General features: G+C 43.1%; 1 protein-coding gene and 1 long non-coding RNA gene across 2 annotated transcripts; one reads left to right on the forward strand and one right to left on the reverse strand.

Moving 5' to 3' along the window:
* The first annotated feature begins 713 nt into the window (after nt 1-713).
* On the forward strand, nt 714-3,851 carry LOC310709772. The gene is made up of 2 exons (XR_014527678.1): nt 714-1,400; nt 1,441-3,851. It is a non-coding gene; the product is annotated as an uncharacterized lncRNA (long non-coding RNA).
* LOC310709771 (regulator of G-protein signaling 5-like) lies at nt 3,487-25,757 on the reverse strand. The gene is made up of 5 exons (XM_083509814.1): nt 25,455-25,757; nt 14,900-15,010; nt 7,346-7,407; nt 6,426-6,592; nt 3,487-5,553 (listed from the first exon to the last, which is right to left on the reverse strand). Exons 1-5 carry the CDS (start codon nt 25,496-25,498, stop codon nt 5,392-5,394), a joined length of 546 nt encoding a protein of 181 aa, XP_083365940.1. The 5' UTR covers nt 25,499-25,757; the 3' UTR covers nt 3,487-5,391.
* Nucleotides 25,758-27,402: the final 1,645 nt, after the last annotated feature.

Below are 27,402 nucleotides of genomic sequence, written 5' to 3' on the forward strand. Positions count from 1 at the left end.
AGAAAGATTAAATAGAGGATGCTGCACAACTGCGCCTTATTAGAAATTCTGGGCTTCTGCCAAGGCTTCTGTGGTATGAAGTGGCTTATAACAATCTGGCTTCACAGGCACATTGTTAAAAATGTGCCTAAAAGGAGATTACTTTTTGCATTTGTTGTGGCAGCGTTGAAGAATAGCAATTCAAGGTAAGCCCCCTAAGCTGCGTAATAAATGCAAATACACAGTGCCAGAGTTCTTGCTTTGGTTTCTAAGGACTTCCTGTGCTGTCCAGGGCAATGATGCTTTGCAAAATGGCTGTTCAGTATTTTAATTGGTCTAATCAAGTCAATGGATAACTACTGATATGGCAAGGTATGAACAGGCTCAAAAGGAGAGACCAATCACGTTAATCTCAGCTTTTAAAAAATATGTTTTTAAAAATATATTTTTTAAAATTAAAAAATATTTTTGAAAGCTAAAACTAAAGCATGGTTGGTATTGAATATGGGAAACTGAGGGGCTAGAAAGAGATCGGATCACCTGATGACATTCCACATAACAGATCATTAGGCAAATGTTTTTCTTTACATTTAACACCTATAGATGTTTAGAGAAACAGATGGCCTGCCATTTCACAAACAAATGATCTTGAGGGACTTCCAGTGGTTTCACAAGTTTATAGGTTCAGGTCTGAGGCCTTGAATCTGAGGTCGCTTCCAGACTACCTCCTTGTAGGGAGGTTAGATGACACCATCTGTTTTCTGAACATTCATTTTGATTTGCTCGTGCGAAGGTTATACAATGTTTTGTCAAGCAATTGTTCTCTCATGCTTTCCAAGGCATTTTCTTGTCACATTCCTTATTGGGCTGTGGATTCTGGAAACCAGTCAACCAGTGAACTCACCTGGCAGCCTTGGGCCAGAAACTCTTTTCCAGCCTAATCTGCCCCACAAATATTTGGGAGACAACACTTATTTGGGAGGATTTGGGAGGGTAATATGGACTCAAAGAGGGACAGGATGAAGATGTCATAATAATTTTTTAAAATATTGGATCATTTAGAGGCATCTTCCAAGACACGTTTTGAGGATGTTGAGAAGCACTTGCCTTGAGCATCCATTGGGCTCAAAGTGCTTCTCTATCACAGACTGACTAAATTCTTCCTTTGATGAAGCTACTGGGCTCAACCATCCCTGATCCAGTTCTGAAATCACTGTTTTCTGCTTGGGACGGGAAAGTGACAGGGGTGTGGGAACTTGTGTTGTTGTTGTTGTTGTTGTTGTTGTTGTTGTTGTTGTCGTTGTCATAGCCCCTGTTTCTCTCTTTGTCATCTTTCTTCAACAATAGGCAGCAAAAAAACCCCAGTTGAAACCTGCCTTAAAATATTAGTAAGAAATGCTCAGAATTTGGACAGTGTGACAGTACTGTCACACTGTCCAAATTCTAAGCGTTTCTGCACAGAATCTGCCATACCGCAACTGATTCAGGTATTCTCCAAGTCACCCAGAATGCACTGCAATCCTGATAAAATGGCTCCCTAACCAGCCAAGAGCAAACCTTGGCTAATGCACATGGTTTGTTGCAAGAGAAACATGACAACTTAATCTCTTGCTTCTTTCCCAGCAAGGAGAGAGAAGCAGAGGAGTACAATAAGACGTTTTCAGTAGTGTGTGCAAGCATGCTGCTTGTTCACAGACCATAATTTGTTTTTAATTATGGCTTAAATTGATGTGTGAACCAGGTCTATACTGAGAAATCGGGGGGGGGGCATAAAATCCTCATTCTCACGCTGTAATGGTTCTTTAGATGTTTGCCTGAAGCTAAACAATAAAAACAAATAGATTTGTTTTCTTTCTCCTGGGAAGCCTGACCCTTCAGCCATGTGCTATATTTTTATATTTTCAGCATGGAAACAATTTTTAGAAGTTATTTTTCTTACTCTTCTGAAAACAGGTTTGTCGAGCCTTTGTTTATTTCATGGTATGTCACATGCTGTCTTGTTAAGCTCTCTTTCCAGGACCCAAGAGAGCAGGCTGCTAGTTTAAACATGTTGACAAGCTCTTTATAATTTCAGAGGGAGAGAAACAGAACAGGTTTAGCCTAAGCTGTAACCATGCAGGCTACCTCATACATCATGGGCTGGAAAATCTGCCTCTCGGGGGAGAGGAATCTCGACAGCTTGTTCTGTTATCAGCATCTCAAGGAAATGTGTGTTCCCAAAAATGGTCCCTGGGGATTAGTCAGCCTTTCCCACATAGTTCCCCACAAACAAGTGCATGTAACATCAGGGATCGCCACTGATCAAAACATGGGCTAAAACCAAGGTTGATTAATCACTCATTGTCATATCATTTCCCAGGAAAATAAGATTATTTAACCAACTTAGATTAGTTATTGCCTGGAATTTCCTTTCATGGTGACTTTTTTTCTTTAAAGACTGCATCGTATGTCTTTATAATTTAGAAGAAAATAATTTTGTTTATTGAGAAATTTAAGAAAACTGGGAATAAGTCCAGCACTTATTCGTAGTATATGTAAAGCTATTTAAGTGCATTGTAATGAAATAGGTTGTAAAGCGGGTGTGTGGAAACCTTTGGCCCTCCAGAGGTTGCTGAACTACAACCTCTGGCACCTCTGGCCGTTAGCCATCCTTGCTGGGCTTGATGGTCAGGCAGCCCTGACCCTCAGACAATTATACTCCAGACATAAGTTGTAGTTGGCAGGTGAGAGGAAAGGAACAGGTGGCCACAAAGCCTAGTGGTGCCAGATGAAGTTAAATGACTGCACTTGGTGAGGCAGCAGGTGGAGACTGGCTGTGCCTGGAGCCTGATGCATATGGAGGGTGGAACAAAAGGCAAAAAAAAAGCCTGTTCTTATCCCTGACTCCGAGATTTTAGCCTTTTCGCCTAGATGACCTTCTGAATGGGGCTAAAACCCTGAAACTTTAAGTCAGGCCCTTAGAAAGGTTAACTCTGTTGATTAAGGTTGCTTATACACACTTCATACATTGCAGCCATTAGTTTGCTTCCCCCTTCTGTATCCATATAGAAATAATAGGATTGGATTGGTGCCTAATCCCACGGGACGTTCTACCCTGTCTGTAAAGGGACATAACTAGTGACTTACTGCTACCAGGAAAAAGACGGAGTTAGGGCTGGCTAGAAATGAGCATCTGTTCACAGGATGTCAGCACATCTTGAAATTGGAGTGAGACCAAAGACTTTCTTCATGACAGGCAAGCTGTAATAAGAAATTTTCTTTGGCCAAGGCTGGTTTAAGTAGTGGAGTGGCCATGTACATTTAGTGGGAAATGGTTCTAACCTTACCTTGAAATAGAATATTAGTGACCCAATTAGGTCTGTCCTGTGGAGTCTGACCAACAATAATGTAATGAACCAAATCTTTACACAGAAAAGCAATCTATCCTCCTGCTAGAGCTGTCTAAATTTTATATTTTCTTTTCATCTTGAACTTAAAAGGGTTTGGCAGCCTGCTTTTTATTGTGCCTTCTTTTTCTTTTTAGCATTTAGGATTAATTCCCCCATCTTGATAATTGCCCAGATCGCAGTGTTTTCAAAAATAAGGGGCAAATGAGTCATTTAGATATCATGAACTGGTCAATGGCAGAAGGGGTTTTATTTTTATTTATTAAAAAATGGGTTTTCTGTGGGAAAAGGTGAATCTGGATTAACAGGAGGGTAGTTCTCGCATGCTGTATGGCTGACTCATTCAGGGTATCTCCCCAGCTAGGCATCCGCAGGCTGGGATTGCAAGATGGTGCTTAGCACTGCCACCTTTTCTCTTCATTTGGGTTCAGATGCATTTCTATTTCCATGCAGTTCACAGAAAGCAAAAATCTAGATAGCCTATAATTAGAATACAAGTAACACTAATTTTGAGGTTAAATGTTTAGACTGAAATACCGCTTTGGCAAGCCTGCCCCCGAGAGAATGAAAAGACAAGACTTTGCTACAGGTATTTTCATCACAATTCAGACAAGAATACTTCTGGAGCATTACATATGCTCCTGCGCATGGGCTGTGCACTGGCACTGGGAGTTATGTAGGTCCATTACAGTTATTATAACCTCACTAAAGCTAACGTAAGAAATGGAAGTAAATAAGAGGCCTGGGTTGCTAAAAACAAGCCACACTGTTTAGGCTGGAACGGTGAGATTTATTTACCTCTTTGCCTCCATTTCCAAGAGTTTTAATGTGTTTTAGTAACTGCTACTTGGGGTGGGTATTTTGAAAATGATATAATTGCACATCCCTTCCCTCAGCTCCAGCAGAACATGCTGGAGCGACATCAGTTGCTGACCGAAAAACTATCACTTTCTCTTCAGCCTTCTTCACAACAGAGCAGGCTTTGGTGTAACTTATGATCCACCAAGCTGCATGTAACCCACAAGAAGCTTGACAAACCTCTTGGCGTTCCTGCCTAATTCCCACATCCCCATGTCAACATATAGATCATTATTGCAAGCTGAGTTTTTATACCATCAGTTTCATGTGGCAAATGCGTGTTTGAATGCTCCCTTAATTGGCAAAGAGCTGTAATTTTCTGTCATATTCCTTGTTTGGTTTACTGAGGCATGCTAAGTGTCTGCTCTCACCCGATAACAATATATCTGAATAACATTCCCTGGATGAAATTGCAGTAATAAAATGACCTAGTGGATAACAAACTTTTGACGTGGGAGTATGTGAATATGATCTCAGTGAAAGAATTAAGTAAAAAGGCACAAAAGAGCGAATGTTATTTTTGTGGGCTGATGCAAATGACAGGATTACCTATGCAGGTCAAAACCTGTTTTCTATAGTAATAGTCCTCAACCTTCTCAGACCAGGGACCCACCCTTAGCCCAAGCAGGCAACTGGAGACCCACTTTTTATTGTCACACCATATATTTGAATGGTGGTATTGCTGCTGCTACCAACCAATAGGTCCAGCCGCAAGTCACCAGTAGGTCCCAAAGCACCAGGTCAAGACCCCACAACCTCCTTGTCTTTGATTAGACACAGACATGCGATGGATAGGTGATGGGATAATAAATACAAGTAGCATAGGTTTCAACAGTTGACATCTGTTGTATATTAGGTAGGTGTGCCCATCTAATTACTTTTACTTTCTTTTTTTGTAACAGTGATATTCATGGAGAAGAACAGAAATTTCAGAAATTGTAATATGAAATCATCTGGAACAACAGAGAGACCAAAACAGTGTGGGCAAGACTTTTAACAACACAGCCTTTGAACTCTAGAAGCTTGAAATATATATATATACTGTATATATAAAGCAAAACAACTACGCAGATGACTAGCAAACGCTGGCTACTGATAACTGGAGTAAGGAAGTAAGAACGCTGCTTGGGGTGGGAGTAGCAGTTCCCCGCACAGCTCTGCCACGTTGCTACTTTACTAATTCCTGATATATGTTGGAACGCACAAATCTGGGCAGAGAATCCTTCTCCATCAGCATGAAGATTCTCTTCTGGGCCAGGTCAAAAGTGCTCACAGATGGCTCCACCAGGTTCTTCATGGTCACAGATTTGGTGAAATGGTCAATGTTCACCTAGGTAAGAAGGAGGGGGGAAGTGATTATCTGTGGAAAGCGAACCAATCCTGTTCCTTCACAGTGTTATTTAAAGCAAGGGAGCTACTAAAAATATGTTTTGCACTTGGATTTATGGCAGAACTGCCAACATGCCTCTCCCATGCGAACAATTCAGATGGGTGGGGTGCAAATTAAATATAAACAAACAAACAAACAATAATAGTTTGTAACAATGGCAAACATGAAACCAGGAATATCAGAAAATAATCTGGGCCATAATGCAGTGAACATCTAGAACACAAATGCAAAAATAATTAAATATTTGAATTTATTTGCAATGTAGATTGTGAATTTTTGCTACAAATACCAGTTATGAAGCTACCTCATTCTGAGTCAGTCTTTTGGACTTTCAGATGGAGCATTTTCTGAACATGAGATCCTTTTAGAAGGGGATGCCAGGAATTGAACCTGAGCATTGAGCTCTTGGCTCTTCCCTAGAATAAGTACATGAGTCTTGGTTGTGGGCTGTATGTGGCAGATGTAAAATTTCAAAGGATACAAATTTTAATTTGAAAATGTTGGCAGAGCCTGTTGAAATTAGCAGGCTTTGAATTAGAGCAAAGTTCTACTACAACTTTAATTTATGGTAGATATTCAATTTTTTTAAAAAAATTAAAGGTGTAAAAGTAGAGTTCCCTAGTATATTGTATGATGACTGGGAAGCAATGCTGTAACTGTCACTGCAACAGCAAATCATTATAATATACAATCAGGGGATAGTTTAGAGAATTGTCTTGTGATTTGGGGGATAATATCATAAGATCATTCCACCAGAGACAACTCTTAGCATACAGCAAATTTATGAACTCCTTTCAATGCAAATAACTGACCTCTTTGGGAGCCTCACTTTGGATAAACTCCTCATAGATCTTCTTGGCCTTTTCAGCCGTTTTAGCAGGCACCTTGATTTTCTTATAGTCTTCACAAGCAATCCAGAACTCAATGTTCTCCTCGCTGAACTCAGATTGGAGGAAGGTCCTGAAGCTAGCAAGCCCGTCTGCACAGGGAAAAATTGGGGAATGGTCATCATTTAAAATAATGGATTCACCACAATCCTTTCAAATAAGAGAGAACATTGGCTTCCGACATGGAAAATGCAGATTCCCCTATTCAACATCTGTATCGCTTTTCTTCCATCGGACCTACAAATTATATCAGAACGATGTATTTCTACCCCAACTTCTTATTCCAGTTCCATTTTCTTTTGTTTGAATCTATCACATAATAATAAGTAGTCTTTGGAGGAGGATAATGTAGCAGGATTCTAGCAAGCCATACTAAGGGACTATTAGCCACAGAAGCCCCAGTTCACATGAAGGCTAGCTATATGGGAGAGGGATGAATTTGTTGTGCTCCTTATGAATGGAGACAATGGCATTTAAATCACTATATCCTTAAGAGTCTAATTGCTCTAACTAACTTGTGGCTGCAATTCAACTTCTGCACATGTCACATGCCTATGAATTGCTTGAGGCATACTGGGTTTTCCCCTCTGTCATATTGCCTTACTACCAACACCTTTATTACCTGTATATCTGGATTCCTCCATGTCTCTAGTTTGTGGCACAGTACCGTTCAGTTTTCATCCAAAGCCCTTGTGTAGTGTCATTATTATTAAATACTTATGATTGCACTTCTACCTTGTCATTCCCAAGGAATGATTTAACCTGCTCACACCCACAACCTGCAAGGACTCTAACTTTGCTAGAATAGGTGCTCCCAGTAGTGGGAGATCCCACAGCAAACTCACATGGATTTTGCAGGAGTTTCTCCAGAGAGTTGCGCCACAGCCAAGCCTCCTCTGGTGATGGTCTGAAAAGATGAGAGGGGGAGATATTTAGGCACACCCATTAAAGTCAGTGAAAACAGTCACTGGTAAAATATAGCAGAAAGATTTTGTCGGCGTTTGAAGGCATCACAGTGGAGAAGGATTGAGAATAATCACTTAGCATTTTGACTTTATTCTTGTTCAAAGCACTGCACACACATAATTTAACTACAGCCCTGGAAGGAAGATTGATGGTATCCTCCCTATGAGCAGACTGATGCGCAGACGAGTAGTGACTCACATAAGTTCAGCAACTGAGTTTATGCCAGAAGGGAGAGTCAAACTTAGGACCTATTTGTTTGTAGCTCATGGCTCAACTAGATGAGGCAATGGAGATCTAGGCTAACATCTCCATTCTCTTGTGTTTGTTTGTTTGTTTACGTATGTAAAAAACAGACCTGGGGAACGAGATTTGGAATTAGGTAAAACCTATGGGTGCACAGACTCCATACTTCCTCAGGCTCCAGGTTTGAGTGATGCTGCAAACTTGAGATACCACCTCCCATCCATCTCAGCCAGCATGGTCAACAAGGACAATGGAGTCCTACAGATTCCCACCACTGGCTGCCATACGTCCTGACTTTCCTGGACATATCTGGAATACTGCAGTCAGAAGCAGTATTCCAGTATTCCAGGCAGAAATCACTAAAAGGTCCAGGAAAATCCGGACGTATGGCATATCGGCAGTGTTTTTGGCAATCTTCCTTAAAAATAGCTCAAAAACTTCTTTTTTTATGAATTTGCCCGAAAAGCTCAACAACCTTCAAAAACAAAGCTTAACTTTCCATCCAGATTTTCACAGTTTGAAATATGGCAACCCTAAATTAAGCTGCTTTAAACTGGTCCTGTTCTCTTTCTCTCCCAAGGTCATTCTGCCTATAAGAACAAAAGAGCCTGGTTTCACTTTCTCTTTTTCCTTCTTGGTTCGCTCTACTTCGTTCCTTGGCGGTAATCTGTATACAGTATAGTATATTTAAGTGTTAAGTTTTTAGTCTTATTGTCATAGCTGTCAACTTTTCCCTTTTCTTGTGAGGAATCCTATTCGGAATAAGGGAATTTCTCTTTAAAAATGGGAAACGTTGACAGCTATGCTTATTGTAAGTGTAAGTTAAGGTTTTGCTGCAACTTGATTTGTGACTGTTATGCTCATTTGCCTTCAGTAAATAATACTGGATGAAGCTGATTGTGTCTGAATCTTTTTTGGAACTGCATCGAGTTTAAACATTTTTACTCTGCTAACTATTTGTTGTGACTTGCTCTAGATCATTATGGAGCAAAACCATGACAATCACACCATACATTTTCCCTCTCGTGGCAGACAGTGTGCTGGAGTGAGGCTTGGGGAAAGGCACTTTATGATCCCACATTCTGTGAGCGAGGGAGAAGGAATTCTACATGGGTAGTAGTATTGGGCCATGGTCCTGTCTTGAGTATAACACACAGTTCCTCCCTGATGCCTTGAAGGGCTCCCACATTCCTTCCAATATTCCATTTTTAACATCCCCAGTTTATTTTGTGTGGAACTAAGCAGAAACAGTCTGGAGCAGAGTGGGGAATGATCCATCTCCATCCGTATCCCTTGAGTATTCATTCATTCATTCTCAAAAGTTCTCTGAAGGCTGAACTCTTTCCCCTGCGCTGGCTGTGGCTTTGGGGTCTGCTTCTGTCCCTCCCAGAGATCCAACATCAGTTCCCACGCCCTCCTAAGAGATGTAGTCAATAACCCCCTTTGTCTCAGGCAAGATGTGCCAGAGGGTTCTCACAGCAATGAAATGGATAATAATGATCTGATTTTACTCTTCATGGATAATAATGATCTGATTTTACTCTTCATGGATAATAATTATCTGATTTTACCCTTCAGGGCTTGAAATCAAGAGTTTATTGACACTTCTTATTGTCTCACTGCTTTCCCCTGGCCTGGAGGAAACCACACTTTAGCACTCAATTGGAGCAAATATTGTGTTTATTCTGATTTAAAGCTAAAGAGCAGGTTTTCCCCGGCAAAGGGAAAACCGATCAAATCTGTGCTTTCTGGGCACCGGACAAGCGGAAGTGTGGACAAGCCCTCAGTGATTAGTTTAAGACAAAAGCAACATCGGCCATGTATGGGGTGGGGTGTGTGGATGCCAGCTGGCAACATCACTCAAGAGGGAGGGAGAAGAAGAGAAGCAAGGCCACTGTGGCATAAACCTGCCTGGCTCTGAGAGGTGATGCATATCTAGAGTATTTCAAGGCAAACAACCACCAGTGTGGTTGGTCCATGAATGGAGAGCTGGAGGCTGGACATGGATCTGGGAATCCCAGACCAAATAAATATGAGTTCTGGGTTGCCACTTCTGCCATGGATTAAATGTGTAGCCTGGGCAAATAAGTCAGTCAGTGACATTCTCTCTCCTCCCCACTTCTTCCTGTCTCTCTCAGCTTCAGTTCCCCATATGTAAAATTAAAATGTTGACAAGCACCTTATAGTCAGCATAGTAGTATACTTGTAAAGCACTCTTAATTGTATAAAGGTAAATAGTGTTAGGTCTCCCACCAGGGTGGACACAGATGTAATCAAGCTGCCTTATCCCTGGTTTTGTCAGATACACAAATTTCCCTGTAGGATTGAGCTCATAAAGACACCTCCTCACATTCACTTTTCAGGTTTTTTTAAAAAATGAAGTGTGTCTTTTTTCTATATAAAGGTAGCAAAGAAACACCAAGATGCATAAACTTGCAAGATGCTTGAAAAAGATATTTCTTTAAAAAGATAAACAGCATTGTCCGGTGTGTGGAGGAGGGCAGAGGAAATCATGGCTATTTGGAGTGAAAGTAGCCTAATTTCAGGAGTGGAAGAGGTGGGAGGGAGAGGGAACACAACTCCTGTTTGTACAGATGTCTCCATGCTTCTCCAGAGCAAGAGAGTTTGCAAATTTCACTCATGTCCATCCACAGCTCTCGCCCAGACTTCAAGCAGGGCACTCCATAACAATCTCTGTCAACATCCCACTGGGAAAAGAGGGAAGCATCTGTTGGGCCTGTCCAGACCACTGCAGCCCCCACTCACGCTGAAGGACACATTCAGGAGTTGAGGCAGCATCCAAAGAAAATGGCGGGTAGCTTTTATGCAGAACACCCTTCACATTCAGCTTGAGAAGGCAGTTGGGCATTGCATGCCAACTGGTGGAGACAAGAGCTGGTTGAAGGACCCTGCGTGTGGGTGACAAGGAGATTGTATGAAGTGAAGCACTCCATCCACCCAACCCCAAAGAAGATTCAGGTGAATGTGCCCTTTGATTTTTCCTTCAGAAAGCACATGCTTCCCCCAAGGCTTGAGATGGTGAAATCCTGGTCTTAACTGTTTATTTGATTGCAGCGTAAAGTCATGAGGGCCCTTGGAAACAGCCCGGTGGGACTGCTGGTTAAGACTTACCAATTCAGACTGCAATCCTATATAATACTTGTGTGAGGGCAATCCCAGTAGAATTTAGTGGGTCTTACTTCTGAGTAATGTGGGTTCTTTGGCATGAACCCAGACTAGAAATTATGACAGCAATTCTGAGCCACGGAACTTGGGGTTAGGTGTTATATATTAATAAAACTTCAAAAAAACTTGCATAGGGAGAGTATGAGGAAAGACAGATGTACACAACTATTTTCCCAGCAGAAAAGCAACTGTGGGTTCACCCACACTTTATACCCCTGTTGCTTTTCCCTGGAAAATCCACTCTTTGATGATAAATCAGAATCAACATCAATCTGCAGAAACCTTGATTAACATTTGCTCCAATTCATTGTGAAAGAGCTGGTTTTAAAGAGGAAACAAAAACAAACAAAAACCCCCATGCTCAGACACGGAGCTCTAAAGAGTGGAGCTCTGCTTGGAAAGAGAAGAGCGAAAGGTAAGTGTAGTTGAGCCCTAGTCTTAGGACAACTGCAGTGCTTAAGTATTCAACCACGTCTTTGCAAGCAAGAAGGCTGGGAAGAAAACCAGAACAACTGGGCAAGACTTCCTAGCACCCCTGCCAGGCTCCATGGGCACCAGGTGCCAATGTATGATAGCAGGGACCATCCACTGATAAATCTTCCCCCCCTCTCTCTCTCTCTCTCACACACACACCCCAAATTGCCAAGCCCCCAGAATGCAGCTTCCACACACTAGCAGTGACTGCAGAGAAATGATGGGTGATTTTTATCTCGATTTTTATCTCACTGGTTTTTCACAGTAAGAAGAAATCCAAATAAAATGTAAAAAAAAATATAAGTTGACATTTTGATGTTGTCTGAATGCCGCATAGGGGCAGTGCTGATTCCACAATAGACCTCCATCTGGAAGCACCCTAAGGCTCCCTTCTGATCTGAAGAGATAAGCTTCTGCTTCCCACGCGCTGCCTTCACAGTGAGAATCGGGCTCCCCGGACAGCTAAAGAAAAACAAGATATGCAGCTGCCTGTCTGTGTCTGTGTATTTAAGCATGCATCTACTTTGGCAGTAATTAATGGGGGTGGGGATTTCTGCATGATTCACAAAATCAGAAATTAAAAATAGCAAATAGTAAAAATAAGCAAACTTTTATTCCAGTAGGAATAACAGAAAACAGAACGCTTTCCTCCTTCCAGAAACTCAGAGGAGCCGCTGGCTGACAAGATGAGACTGCTGTTTCCATTATCAGGACAAGATGAAGCACATCGCCTAATTTGTTCTTAATGACTTTGAAAAGGAAAAGTGCACAATCTATCTAATTTCTGTCTCTAATGATTGTTCAAACTAGGCCAATAACAGCCATGCAGATCACAATGCAATCTTCAGATCAGTCTATCTGCAGAACCTTCGTTAGAAGTAATTGGAAACAGATTCAGGGCCAAAAAGCCAATATACAGTAGTTTCCCTTCTCCCACCGAGGCCACCCTTCTCCTTAACAAAAGCAGATGCTACTGGGGTTCATTTTGTTCCAATTCCTGGAACTGATTTATCTTCAGTACAGATGGGAGACTGTTTTCCTTCAGATAAAACTGACAGTGATTAATGCTGTGGATCGGCAGTGCCACCAGGGCTCCAAGGCCAGCATAAATGGAGCCGTCCACCACCAAGATGCCTCCCAGCAGTTGATACCATTAACTATTGTTTACACACTTCCTATAAAACTCTTATTCTTCTAAACCTGCTAATATACATCTGAAGTTTTAATAACTGACAGGGGGTCAATATATCGACTCACAGCCCTTTGACAAGCTGTGAAAGCCATGGGATCAACTTTCAAGCTGATTTTATTTCCCTTTTTGTAAAATGAAGTTTAATTCCCTCATATATCACAGGGACATTTAATTTCCTGTTTAAACACTTATTTCTAAGCCCTGTTAATGCCTGTATTAATGTGCAGTGTCATCAGGATTCTGGTGACAGACAGCTCTACCTCTGTTTTCCAGCTATAAATCCCAGGAAGGCTGTGGAACTCCCGGACAGGTGTCTAGAGGACGTTTTGGGATGGAAGGGCAACTAAGATGAAGAAAGAGGTACTAAGTCTTCTGTTCTGAAAGACCACGTTTACAGCTTTGGGCAGAGTTCCTCCAGGGTTAGCATTGTCAGTGGAAACACAGAGCCAGGTATGCTTTCACCAGCCCATGCCACTACGCCAGTTGTTTTCTACATTAGAAAAGCTGATCTAGTCTTGGTTATGCAAGCAGTTGTTACATTCAGACTAGACTATGGCAACGCACTCAGAATGTGGAGCTTCTGTTGAAAACTACTTGGAAACTTCAACTTGTACAGCACAGAAAGAGTCTGCTCATTGTGGCTAGGTGGTCAGAACATGTTACACTGACTCTGTACCAGTTGCACTGATTTCTGGCCCCAGTTCCCAAGCTGACCATACATAATTTGACACTACGTTGCATGAGACCACCTGTGCCTGTACAAACCTGCCTGTGCCTTCAGTTCGGCATGGGAGACCCAGATTGTTGGCTGCCTAAGATTGGTTGAAGGACAGGGACTTTTCAGTGGTGGCTCGACTCTGGAATTCCCTCTCAAGGGGTATATAGTTGGCTTCACCCCTTCAGTCTTGTTGCAAAATGCTTTGAAGATCTATTTGCTCCAAGTGACTTTTAAGTCATGTGATTTCACTGGATGCACTGCTAACTGGCTGTTGTGGTTTGTGCTATTTGATGTTGACTCATTTTATTTTAAAATGTTGCTTACCTTTGGATTCTGTCATTTTAAAAGTTTAACATTATATTGTTTCAGCTGAACTCGACCTTGAGAGTACTTTGGAAAGGTGGCCTATAACTGCTTTAAACAGACAGACAAACCCACTGTCGTAAGTGAAGTGAAAATGTGTGTTGTTACTTCCTGAACTGCCTTTCCCACTATATGTGGTAGTGAGAGGGAGGTAAGAATCAGTGTAGCATTATGGCTGAAATGGTGGATTTAGACCAGAAAACTCCAGATTCAAATCCTTGCTGGGCCTTGAACTTCAACTGGATTTGTCCCACTGGCTTAGATCTAATGCCCTGGGCCTGACTCTATAGAAAGGGTAGGAAGCCAGTGCTGGGTAGCAAAGAGACCAAAGTAGCCTTTTCTCTTTCTCCGTTTCTCCCTGTCTTTCTGCCACCCACTTTTCTTTCTCTCTCTTTCCCTCCTTGTTCATCAGCCTGCTGGCAAAGACCAATTCACTGGTGCCAGAAGCTTCTAGAGAGCTTCTCCCCAGGCTTGCTACCGGTTCCATCACTTTGTCAATTTTGGCTACCCCCTGTTTTTCCCTCTCCTGGCCTCCACCTATCCCTTCAGGCTGCACTCATCCTCATGAAATTAGGCACGTTTTGGGAAATTGCAGTCAAACATAGCTATGCATGAGTTCTAGTTAGTACATGAAGGGGTTAACACCACAGAGTTAGATTCCTAGGCTCAGCTAGATCATACATCCTCTTTGCTGAAGAGGGAGGAAGTGACGCCTTCTGTTCCTGTTCCCTTTCTGCAATATGTAACTAACCAAGGAAGACATGTCTAAGCTTTGCTTCAAGCTTAGAGCATGTGTTTGAAGCTATCATTCTATATTTTCCAAGAGTATTCTGCCTGTGTTCTCCTTGCTGCTGCTTGGATAAATGCATGAATCTGACCTTTGGAACATTTTGTAAGTAAAACTTTTTAAACTTACTTAACACTGTGTGGGTTGTTCTTTGGAAGAAGGGTAGAAAGAAGGGAATGCTCTGCAAGCAGACTAAATATGATACGAAGAAGGTCTATACACTTTCCTCTGACTTCCTAGGCACTACCCTCTGACTTTCCCACTACCTCATGACTTTGGCCCCACCTTTCTGAGAGTTCAAAGAGGCTGACAAGGGTATTATAATGAGTAATAAGCTTCAAATGTTTTGCAAAAGTTCACCCAACCACACTTTCAAAAGTAACATTGCTAGAAAATGGCCTTCAGCAAAATGGAAAAACGAAAACAGCAGAAAACAGGGTCACAGAGTGGACCAATTATTATATCCTTACTTCTGGACCTTTGCTGGCTTTTCCGGCTTCTCTGGGTAAGGGATAATCAAGTCAATAGCCGAGTCAGGCTTCTGGAGCAGTGTGCCCAACTTCGTCCTGATCTCCTTGGCTCTGGAGGGAGAGATATAAGAAAAAATATATATGTAAGTGTAGCTGACATTGTATTCAATAAATGCTAGTCTGAGACAGTTGAATACATTTGTCGTAACTTATGAGAGGTACCGTAGTTCTTCAAGTTGCTTCTACATTTGTTCAATTCAGTGGCAAAGAGCAGATTTTCCCAGGGAAAGTGACAGGGCAAATGGAAAACCACTCTGAGCTGTGCCTAGAAAGCACAGGACAAGCAGGAAATCTCTTGGATCCGTGCTGTCTAGGCATGGGGCAAGGGGAAGTGTGGACGAGCCCCCAGTTGAAGTGACTTTAAACCATTCCTCCTCACCTTATTCTGATTGCATAGACATCTCCCCTTTTATCCTGGGTATCATCCAGTCTATTGGCCACATTCACACCATGCCTTTAAAAGGCTCTTATTCCATTATAATAATTGTATCTGCCCCCAAAGAAAAGTTTTGGAAGAAGAAGAGTTTGGACTTGATATCCTGCTTTATCACTACAGTGGTGCCCCGCAAGACGAATGCCTCGCAAGACGAAAAACTCGCTAGACGAAAGGGTTTTGCGGTTTTTGAGCTGCTTCGCAAGACGAATTTCCCTATGGGCTTGCTTCGCAAAACGAAAACGTCTTGCAAGTTTGTTTCCTTTTTCTTAACACCGTTAATAAGTTGCAACTTGACTTCGAGGAGCAACTCATAGAACGCGGTGTGGTAGCCTTTTTTGAGGTTTTTGGTGATTTTTGAAGCTTTTCCAAAACTTTTCCGACACCGTGCTTCGCAAGACGAAAAATTCGCTAGACAAAAAAACTCGCAGAACGAATTAATTTCGTCTTGCGAGGCACCACTGTACCCGAAGGAGTCTCAAAGCAGCTAACATTCTCCTTTCCCTTCCTCCCCCACAACAAACACTCTGTGAGGTGAGTGGGGCTGAGAGACTTCAGAGAAGTGTGACTGGCCCAAGGTCACCCAGCAGCTGCAGGTGGAGGAGCGGAGACGCGAACCCGGTTCCCCAGATTATGAGTCTACCTCTCTTAACCACTACACCACACTGGCTCTCAAAGAGTCCTGGGAAGTGTAGTTTTGTAAGGGTGCTGGAAATTGTAGCATGGTGAGAGGGGTCTCCTAACTACTCTCAGCACCCTTACATTTCGCTCCTACCACTACCTAGAAGTAGAAGGCGGTTTCTGCACATGCTGTAGAGGAAAGTGAGGGGCAGGTGGGTCCACTTGGGAAGGCAGCCCATCTAGGAGAAGGAATACTCTGATCCTAAACCTCCACTGCCTTGCGGAATATCTACATGAGGAAAAAAGGCTAAGGAGTATACCCTACACAAATTCATAGTGGAGTCCCTAAGGCAGGTGGATGACACCTTGGACGCCTCCTTCCAGCGACTCCTGCAGCTAAGCTGGTGCCAAATATATTGCTCTCTTTTCCTTTCAACCACATCAGCAAGGCTGAGAGGGGGGTCTTGTTGTCTGGGCAGCCCAGGACCCCCCCCCACCGCTCAGGCTTGCGCCACTTGGGCGCTGCTATTGCAGCGGTTTGACTCACTCCTGGAGGTGCCCTCCATTGTCTCTCGAGACGGACAGGTACTAACAATTACTACTTGTGGTGGTGGGAAGTTATTTTCCACAATGTATTTTTTGCAATCTTTTATATATATATATATACTTCACCATTAAAGCTGAATGTTGGGAGATTCAGGACAACAAAAGAAAGAAATTTCTTCTCACAGCACATACTGTAAGTAAACCATCCCACTCGCTACAGCAAGTTGTCATGATGGCCACCCATGTCAACAGCTTTAAAGGGGGATTAGATTGATTCCTGGAGCAGCAGCAGCAGCAACAACAACAACAACAACAACAACAACAAAGGCTATTGATAGTTATAGCTACTAATCATGGTGGCTATCTCTGAATGCCAGTTCCTGGGGAGCCTGAGCACCCCATGTCACGCTTGCAGGCTTCCCAAAGGCATCTGGTTGGTCACTGCAGGATACAAGATACTATATTAACTATTATTATTATTATTATTTATACCCGCCCATCTGGCTTGGTTTCCCCAGCCACTCTGGGCGGCTTCCAACAAAATGTTAAAATACAGTGGTCTGTTAAACATTAAAAGCTTCCCTAAACACGGCTACCTTCAGTGAGATGGGCTTTTGGTATCATTGAGCTGGACTCTTCTTTTATTCCTACAAGGAACGCAGGATACCCTATTTATCCTCACAACAGCCCTATGCAGCAGGTGGAGAGAGGCTATGACTGAGCCAAACTTCCCCAGTGAGCTCCATAGAAAGCAGGAATGAAACCCGTATCTCCCTGGTTTGTGAAAAGCACAATAGACACGCACCACAATGATTCTGCGATCTATAGAGCTCAGACAATGGATGAGGGTGGGTAAGGGAACCAGTGGGAGAATGAGGAAGGGGGTATAAGCAGCTATATTCTGTATTGGTGGCTCAAGTAATTTGAAAGCCTCATTAATTTAAAAGTATATCAAATGACACAGTGTTAGGGGCTGCCTGGCCTGCTTTGCCACCTGAGGCAAAATATGAAAGTGCCATCATCTGTGCCCGATGGGCTTGTTTCACATGGCTGTGGCTTTGGTTGAGACCTCGTGAGCAGTCCAGGAGATTTTGCAGGGCTCTTGCAATATCTCACTGAAAGCCACCACATCACTTCTCCTCACTTCTCCAGTGGCAATGGCTATGTTGTGCACAATCCACAAAGCCCAAAGTGGACTGCTTTCTATTGCCTTATTAAAAGGCCATCCCTGCACAGTGTTCTTTCCTTTCCTTTTCCTTTCTTTCCGTTTTTCTCTTTCTTTTCCTTTCTCCACAGGCAGGAAATCTCAAGAGTTCTGAAGACTGACCGTTATGTTCTTGGCTTTTTGGACCCTGGAGTCAAAATCTTACTCATCCGTCTCTTTGGAGGACGTCAACAGATGCTAAGGCTATTTCCATAATCAGTAGTTCCAAGAAATGTATTCACTTGACCTGGGAAAAGCCTTTTTCACAGGCCAAAGGGTGGCTAAGTCCCCATGCTCTCTTTTGACCGAGGTGTCTCTTGAGTAAGGATACTCTCATTAGAAATGCAGACTGAGAGTGGATGCAAATGGAACACCCCACCCCCAATATGAGAAAAAATACTCTGTATTCTGGGAGTCCCTGAGCCTAGAAATAAACACAAGCACACTAGTTGCTTTAGAAATTTCGAAGAAAATATACTTTTTGGTATGCAAGGTTTTAGCATGCAAGAATAGCAGTTTCTTCTGCCTTTTTTTGGATATATTTTATGGTTGTGCCAGACTAAGGGAGGTTCTTGCAGGCTCATCCTCTCAAAACAAAGGAAAAACTGCTTTGAATCTTCCAGTGGGTAACTAAAGCCTAAATTTCACCGGAAGTGGTTTTCCCTTTAACCAAAGTTTCTTAAGCAATATTATTTGCTTATCCTCAGGTTATCAAATGAATCTCCTATATCAAAGCAAAGACCTCTTGGATAAGCAGAACTCCTCTGCAATTAATGCAGATTAAAAACCGTAAGCAGGAGAAGCTCTGAAAACTTCTTTGAAACGACAGAGCTTAGGGATCTTGCCTTCCTGTGCTTCTGACATCTACTGATACCGCACACAACTGAGAGTACAATGAAGCATGGACTCAGACGGGTACATTTCCTGCTAGCCCATCCCCAGAAAGTTAGCCAAGGAGATTGCACCCAGTTTGGGCCCTGTTCTATCTGCACAGCAGTTGCTCAGGCAGTTTTATAAATAACTATTTTATAAATAAGTATTGTCCCATCTCTATGCCAGGAAAGGCTGCACCTGCTGAATTTCTGCTTAGATCAGAACTCACTGGCAATCAGAATCTCAGGTGGCAACACGACCACAGCCCAAAAGTCATGTGGGAGCAAGCCAGGTGGGATGGGAGCCAGAGGCAAGGAGCATGATTAGTTCAAGCAAGCAAGCAGATTCTAGACACAGTAACCCCTTTACAGAAGGGCTGTGAGCAAATGCTCAGTCCAGCAATGTCTTCTCATGAGGACAGGGGTGGGGAAACTCCAGCCTGTGGGCCAAACCTGGCCTGCCAGGGGTTCAAATTTGGCCCACGAAGTCTTTTACCCAAAGCATGCCCTCCTGCCCCAACCCTACATCAGGTGTGGGGCAGGTAGAGATGTGGCTGCCTGAATGCAATGGGACTAGGCCCAATTCCCAGGAGAAGGCCAAACTAAACATGAGGTTAATTGCAAGAATGCAGTAAACATACACACAAAGTTTAAGTGACTGCTGTGACCTGGTAGAAGCAGGATTAGGATTCTGGTGGATGTGGAGGAGGGTTCGGCCCTTTCAGCCGCCACAGTCCTGATGAAGCAACTATTAGCCTTATCAGCAGGAGGCAGTAATGGATCATGTCCCCTCCCAAGCTGTACGCCATGTTTTCATCTATGTTCAATATTTTTGCAGTGCCCAAGAACAAAAGTTATCTGAGTAGCTTATGATCCTTCTTTCCCAGCTGAATTTAACTTAAAAACAAGCATCTCTCAGTGTCTTGTCATTATTTGGCACTGTGGCGCTGCAATTAATTGTGTGTATGCTAGACACTTCTAAATTCCTGGAATCAGTAAGTGTTAGAATTTAATCAAAGTCTTCTAATTCCAGGAAATTGCTAGACCACTATAAGCCCTGGATTCAGCAAAGTGTTAAAATCTAATCAAACCCTTGGGTGTTAAACGTGTGAGTGATACTGCATTAATCCCTCAATTTAGCAAGTGTTAAAAGTGTTAATTAAGCCAGGCTAGCCTGCAGGTTGACAAGCCATTAAGACAAACCACAAAGAGACTTTGTGTGGGACAGCAAATAGGTGGGGCCCCTCCCTCAACAGATAAAGCCAGGGTTTGGAGAGTGGGGAGCTATGTGAGCTAGAGATAGAGGAGTTTTGTGACCAAGAAACAAAGCAGCGAATAGGAGAGGCAGAGCAATGTTTGAGAGCAGTGGTGGAGGTCTGCCTGGATCTAAGGCTGCAGCTATGGGAGAAGCAAGACCCTCTTGGGGTGCTGATGCTGTGAACCCCTCCATTGTAGGTTCAGGTTGTATATATGTGTAAACCATATGTGATAAAGACACCACTGTCTCCAAAAGGAAACATGAAGCCTGTGTCGGTGTGCCTGGGGTGGCATGTCACAAAGCATTTACCCCAGGGGAGGAACTCGGACCTTATTTTGGTACACAGCCTGTGGAACAAGTAACAATGGCCGAAGCTGGCAACCCGTGAGAGCCTGAGTCTTGCATGCCCCCTTTCTCACACCATCCAGCTCAGTCACAGAAATAAGATTAACAGTTTATTGTAAATCAGCAATGCTAAGTTGGTGCTGCTGCACACATGATGAAATAACTATTAAGTGTCCGGACAAAAACCAAACGGTAAAAGAAGATAAGAAAATGTGGTTGTCAAAACAAATCACATCTATTGTATTACCAAGGGTCCAGTTTTTCCAAAAGCAACTATGGGAAAATTCCATTAAAACATAAAAAGAAATCAATTAATCCCATCCCATGATCAGGAAGAGATCCAAAAGGAGGTGTGTTTGTTTGGCTCTGCAAAATAAAATGGCATTCACAATAAAGGGAATTGTTGGCTTATTCACCATTTTGAGGTTGCTTTTGCACCAGCTGGTTTCCTGGGACATATTCTAGGAAGCGCTAGTGCCATTCCCCTTCCACTGGTGTTGAAATTGCCTATGGCCAGGGCTTTTTTCAGCCAGAACTCACCGGAACTCAGTTCCGACTCCTTTCAGGTGGGCACCATTGCCATTATAAGAGAACGAGGGAGGTGTTCGTGGTGAGTTCAGGTAGGTCTTTTTCTAGAAAAATAGCATAGGCCACAGCTACTAACACTTGTGGGCTTTGTGAAATTATCTTTCTCCTGACAGGGATTTGAGTGACCAGTACAGCGGTACCTCGGGTTACAGACGCTTCAGGTTACAGACTCCGCTAACCCAGAAATATTACCTTGGGTTAAGAACTTTGCTTCACGATGAGAACAAAAATCGTCCTCTGGCAGCGTAGCAGCAGGAGGAGGTCCCATTAGCTAAAGTGGTGCTTCAGGTTAAGAACAGTTTCAGGTTAAGAACGGACCTCCAGAATGAATTAAGTTCTTAACCGGAGGTGCCACTTTAGTGTAAAACTGTAGAAAGGAGACATATATGTACAAGCAGCAGATCCCAAGTCATTTAGACCGTCCCCACAAAAAATAAAATAAAAAGAGGGTTTTTTTTTTCCTTTTAAGTTGGGACCTCTGTGGTTTTTCATTGGTTAAGTCTTCATGTTCTCATATTATCTTTGGCTTGCTATTCTGTTTCATCAGATGAAAACCAGGCTTTTTCTTTGATGGATAGTTCTCGTCTTGTGTCTTTCCACACAGATTTGGGCCCCTGCTCTTGTTGTTTTATTCTTTGATCACGATGCCTCTGTTGTCACGGCCTTTGGCTAATAAAACTCATGGACAGCACCCATTTGTTTTCTTTCATCACATCACCAGGCACACCAAAGCATTGCGCCCAGAGTTGCTGTCAAGCAAAGCTGGAATCGAAGGATGGCGGGCACAGCAAAGCAGAGCAGGTGTTGACGCAGAGCAGGTGTGGGGCGGGCACAGGAGAGAAGCCAGGATTCGGCTCAAGCAACGGGAACATTTGGCCATAAGGGCAGCTCACTGACATGGCAAACTGGGTTTGGGGCTATGTTACTTCACACTGCCAGTTAGGGTTTCCACATTTTAGTACTGCATTCTCCCGGAGCCCAAGCCAGAATCTTTCTCCTCTGGCAGCTGATCAACTAGCAGGAATCATCGCCTGTTCCTCTGCTTTTCTTTTCTTTTTCAAAGGAAGAATAAGTTACATGTGCATGAGCACATTATGTTTATCACAATTCATCAGAGAAATGCTGGGTTTGCTGCTACCCAACGGAAGGAATTGTTCTCCTCATGCAACCTGTCCCGTCCCCCGTCCGCTGCTGCCCCAATCTTCCAGCTTATCTCACTCACACATTTATACTCTTTTCTTTCTGAAGTCCATGTCTCTGCCAGCCCTTTAGCAATATCAAAACAGTAGTTAAACACAGCACATAACATGCCTTATGAAGCCTTCAGCGATTCAGGACCGCAATACTGTCTCTTCCCATATGAACTGAGACCATCACCTGAGGCCCTTCTTCGTGTGCCTCCTCCATGAGCAACATGAGAATGGGCCTTCTTTGTGGTGGCTCCCCACTTACGCTCTCCCAGAGAGGCTCGCCTGGCACCTTCATTCTACATCTTTAGGTGCCAAGCAAAAATGTTCCTCTTCAACCAGGCCTTTGACCTTTAACTATCTATGGCCTTTCAGAAGTGGGTGGGATGTTACTTATGTACTGGGATTTTTCCTGCCCCGCTTAGTTTTAATGCATCTCAATGGGTTTTGCTTGCTTGTTTATTTTAGTTGGTTGGTTACAAATTGTTTTGAGTTGCCTTGGGCAAGATAAAGTGACAAACAAATTTAATAACTATTACTACGACGAGAAGTCAGTCCCGTTTAGCCAAGATTGATGTTAATGTTAATTAAAAACATGCTGTTTCCTGATCCAGTTCATTTCATTTCTTCCTATTGAGCAAGGCTCAGGGATGACTGATTAAATGTTTTTTATTGCTGATTGAAGACCGTTTCTAAATTGCCATATTGTCACTTCTAAGCTCCTGTGAATTGTAGAAGCAGCTGGGGGGTGGAGGACTTTTCACTGCTGATTTCCTCCTCTTTAATCTTTTCATTTTCTCACAGTGAATTAACACTAATGCTATATAAAAAATAAAAATTTAAAAATAAACGGAAGATAAATAATTCTCCACTACCAAGGAAAATAAATGATCACTCTGTGGCAGTTACTGAAAAGTTGTTCAAACAGTAAAAAAAAAAGGCAAATATAATCAGTAGCCCACCCACCCCCAGTCATGTTCTACAGAAATCAGGCTGAACTAGCTAACAGGATGCTTTTAATTAAAGACCCAGGAGCTCTGGAAACTCTCCATGCCCCTTTGCCTGGCCACACTTGAGAAGTTGGTGCTGTAATTGTTTTCAGACAACCTCCATCGTCTGCTCAACAATCACATATGAATAGAGGTAGAAAGATAACACAGAAAATGCTGAAATGCAAGATTGTAATGTAATCTGAATTCTCTATAAAAAGTGAAAGAATGGCAAACTGGAGAAAAGGGGGTGCATGGGGATGTAGCTTCTGCCTCCTCCTCCTCCTCCTCCTCTCAGCTCCCTCAGTCTCCTCCCCTCCCCCCCCCCATGTTGCCATCCGTGTTTCTTCCGCCATCTTTGTTTCCCACCACTTTCTCTCCTTTGTTTCCCTCGCTGGGCGTCCCCTCCTGTCTGAGGCACCGCAGGCCCAGTGCAATACGAGAAAGGGCCAGCACTGCCACGAAGAATTTGTCATAGGGTGTGTGTGTCAATAAGTGCTGTTGAAAAGTCAAAAGCTGTGTTTTGCTAGGAATGATTGCTAAGGTGTCCAAAGTCTTAAGAAAAAGCTACAGAATTCGTTTACTGTCTTCCGTATTATGTAGAGCTGCTTTCCATTGTAGTACCTTCTTTTTAAAAACCCACTGACGCCCACCAAATCCCAAAAGGTATGCACTTTTACCAAGAAATCCAAGCTAGCACCAGCAGTACATGACAAGCCCAAGAAGGGGCTGCACACGGCATGCTTAGTGATTGCTGTCCTCCTACAATCCAAATATAGCTTGAACCCACTCCCGAGTAATAAAAAACATGGAAATCCTGGCTTTAAAGAATGACCAGTAGCCCATTGCCTTGCTTGTGGTGACAAGCTAGAAACAAGAGATTCACTACTAAATAAGAAGACCTGCAACAAAATGTTGCAGTGTGGTGTGCCCTCTCTGCCCAGCCCTCCAGGCAGTCAGCATGTCAGCTTTCCATCCTTTTTTCAAAATACTCCATTCCACGCACTCTCAGAAAGAGGAGAGAGATATTTCTCTTTCCACTCCCACCAACAGACACCTAGCAGGGTTGTTTAGGGTTTAGTTTTTTTGTTTTGCTTCGTTAGGTGTCCTGCTTCTGCAAAAAAACCCAGCCCTCAGATACTTCTCCCTTGTGTAGGGATGGTGCCATTTTGGCTACATGAGGATATACTTGCGCTGCAATTCTACCATGTCTACTCAGAAGTAAGTCCCGTTAATTTGATGGGGCTCGCTCCCAGGTAAGTGAGGTTGACTGCAGCTTTAGCTATGGACATATAGAATCCTTAGCACTTAGAATACTGAAAGAACTTCGTTCATAATTTCACTAATCTTTATGATGACCTGTGCAAGCAATATCAGGATGACTGCAGGTACCATTCCTGTTCAGAAATTATCCGTTTTGCTGGGCTTGATGGTTTGGATTCACCCAGAGGGAAACCTTTTAAGCAAGCAGAAAATCTGGAAACCTTCAGGCCTCCGATGTGTTTCATCAAGAGACAAAGACGCTTCTTTGCTTTTGTTTTAAGCTGGGATCTCTACGGTTATTATCAGCTGCTTATAAAATAAATGTTTATACCGTTATCTCATCTGTTATTTGGTTTAATGGAAATCCTAATATATTTACTGTATTTCAGTATTGTTATCCTGATATTTCAGATGGCCAACTGAGGCTTAAAGGAGCACAATATATTTCCAAAGGCCATTATCATTCAGCTCATGCCTTAGGGCTAACTTAAAAGCAGGTCATGTGCAGAATGGGACCTGTATCAAATCCATATAAAGTAGAATGTGTGTGTGTGTGTGTGTGTGCAAAGGAGAATTAAAATGCATTAAAGATGAACAGAGTAAGAGCTAAGCCTTCTCCCCACCCACAGTCGTTCTCAAGAAAACTCCTATTAAGACATTTTTTCCCCTCCCAGTATGGGGTTAAAAATGGAAATAAATCCTACTGGGATAAAAACAAGTTTTTAAAAGGTAGTTTGGGTGGGGAAGGAGAGACGGCGGAGAACTCAGCCCACTCTTCACATTCTTGTTTTGCCTTAACAGAGCCTTCTATGGCATCCTTCAAAATAACAGTTCACCTCTACAAATCCAAAATTTAATTAGCTTTCTGGTTCCACACATGCATAATAGAAAACAAATTAACTCAGTTAATCATACTTTTCTGTTCTGTTAAGCCATCTTCTTTCTTTACTGTGTTGGTGAAACTCATTTTATACCATCCTGACACCACCGGCACAGTCCGCCTGGCACTTCTCCTGCACAATCTGCACTAAAATGAATGAGAGCAGGAGAACATCCTAACATGCTAGGGATATATTTTCTGTCTTCAATGTACGCTAACTCTCCTTCTGAGAAGAGAGGCTGCTGTGTTCCTTTTCAGCCCATCAACCCATTAATTTTCCTGCTTAATAAGACAAACTGCTTCTCTCACCTCTCCAGACATGTGTGGGGCAAGGCAGCTAGTCCTTTGCACATCTTGCCGTGTGGTTATTGTGTCCTTGATGCCAAGAAGATTGTGTGTGGGGAGGCTGAGACTCCGTCTGGAACGCAGCAGCCGGCTTCCTTTCAGAAATATATAGCGGCTGCCTTGAATCCCAGCCAGCCCCTTTGGCCAATCACGTCCCGTGTGGTGATTCTGAGCGAAGGAGCATTAGCCGGACAGGCACAGACCTCAAAGAGGAGGCAAAGAGGGGACCTTCCTTTTTGCATTTCCCAAGTTAGCTGCTGTTGACTCAAGACTGCTTAAGAAAGCATGGACAGCATTTAACCTGGCAAATTATGGACAACCCAGTCCTTCTCCAAATCTTTGGGGCAAAATCAGTAAAACCCTGAAGGATTTATTTACAGTTCCAATATAATAATAGCTTTCCATTAGTCACACACACACACACACACACACACACACACACACACACACACACACATATTACATTTTAAAGTTCTAGAGCCATGTTCACAGTACTTACTAGCATAAATATGCAAATAATCAAATAAAAGGGGAACAGGAAAGGGGAAGAGAACTGGACAGGGAGGCAGATAAAGACAATATAAACAAGGATTTATAAATCGGATTGATAAAACGTGCATGATCTGGGACCTTTGTTCTAAATTTCACTGTTGCTGTAATTTATGCCTTCCAAGTAGAGCAATTAGTGCCCCAGAGCCATTGATTGTTGTAGAGCATCTGTATTTGCTTTTATACTAGGCGTGTGGTGTTTTATGAAGTATTTCTTTAAAATCTGCATCATGTGAACTGGCTTACGATGGAAAAAACCCTGAAATAGTTTGTGAAACAATCCACACCGTGAGCAGCTGGCACCCTGACAAGTCCATGTACCCCAGGGCCCTTTTCTAAGGTGCAGGCCTCTTTCAGCTCAGCTTGCAAGGCCAGCCCCCTGCCGTTCCCTTCTCTAAGCAGTGCTTAGAGAGCTCCCTTCTTTCTCACTATGGCAGGCCCCAGAGAAGCGCTGAAGTAAGGTGGTTCTCTGTCCCAGGGGCTGCCTAGGAGCAGAGGAGAAGGGGTGACTGCCATTGCCAAACTCCTAGGGGGCTGAGGTCCCTTCGCGCCCCCACCCCAAGTTGATGGGCATTGCTATTCAAATGGGGGGGGGGTGCGCTGTGTCTTGTGATCAGTTTGTGGCGTGGGGCTTACCTGGCACCCCTGCTTAGCTTTCTTCTTTCTTCTACACATCTTTAAAGTTACAAAACTGAGGGCATTCCAGTGAAACCACTCGTGTTTTTACATCCATTTGAATGTTCTTAATAAACCTAGACACGCAAACATTGACAGCTACCGCTAGTAATGACAACCATTTTGCATTCCTGTTGTTCTCTTGTGTTCTGCTGCTGGAGGGCATAGAATCAAACCCAGGGATGCTAGGGCAGGCACAACTGCATGGCCACTGGCCCCTTCAGCACGAAAGGTGTGCAGCCTTAGCTGTTGCCAGATGTGGTAAAGCAAGACACCACTCCGGCAATAGCCGAGAGCCAAGGCACACCAAGCAGTTCCCTTCCCCACCCTGGCATGCCACCCATCATTTGAGGTCCTTATTTGTGTGTGCCCTCCAAAGGAGGTACAAAGGGTGACAACACAAGAATGGACCTTCTCTGTGGCGACTCCCTGTTTCTAGAGTGCTCTCTCCAGGGAGACACACATGGTGCCATCACTAGAGTCTTTAGGTGCTAGTTAAAAACATTCTTATTCATCCAGACCTTATCTTTTAGTGGGGTGGGATAGAAGTGGATCTGAGATGATGATAGATAGAGAGATAGATAGATAGATGATAGATAGATAGATAGATAGATAGATAGATAGATAGATAGATAGATAGAGATCTGAGTCGTCAATGGTGACTGGGGTGGTGCTCATCTCGCTTCAG

Source organism: Podarcis liolepis, assembly GCF_965112155.1.
Source record: "Podarcis liolepis genome assembly, chromosome: 6".
NCBI classification, from domain to species: Eukaryota; Metazoa; Chordata; class Lepidosauria; order Squamata; family Lacertidae; genus Podarcis; species Podarcis liolepis.

Excerpts from the sequence above, each read along its gene's own strand:
- LOC310709771 (XM_083509814.1), bottom strand. The coding sequence starts at position 25,498 with ATGTGCAAAGGACTAGCTGCCTTGCCCCACACATGTCTGGAGAG. Across the intron at positions 15,011-25,454 it reads CCCCACACATGTCTGGAGAG|AGCCAAGGAGATCAGGACGA; the intron begins GTGAGAGAAGCA and ends CTCTCCCTCCAG. Across the intron at positions 6,593-7,345 it reads GAAACTCCTGCAAAATCCAT|ACGGGCTTGCTAGCTTCAGG; the intron begins GTGAGTTTGCTG and ends TTCCCTGTGCAG.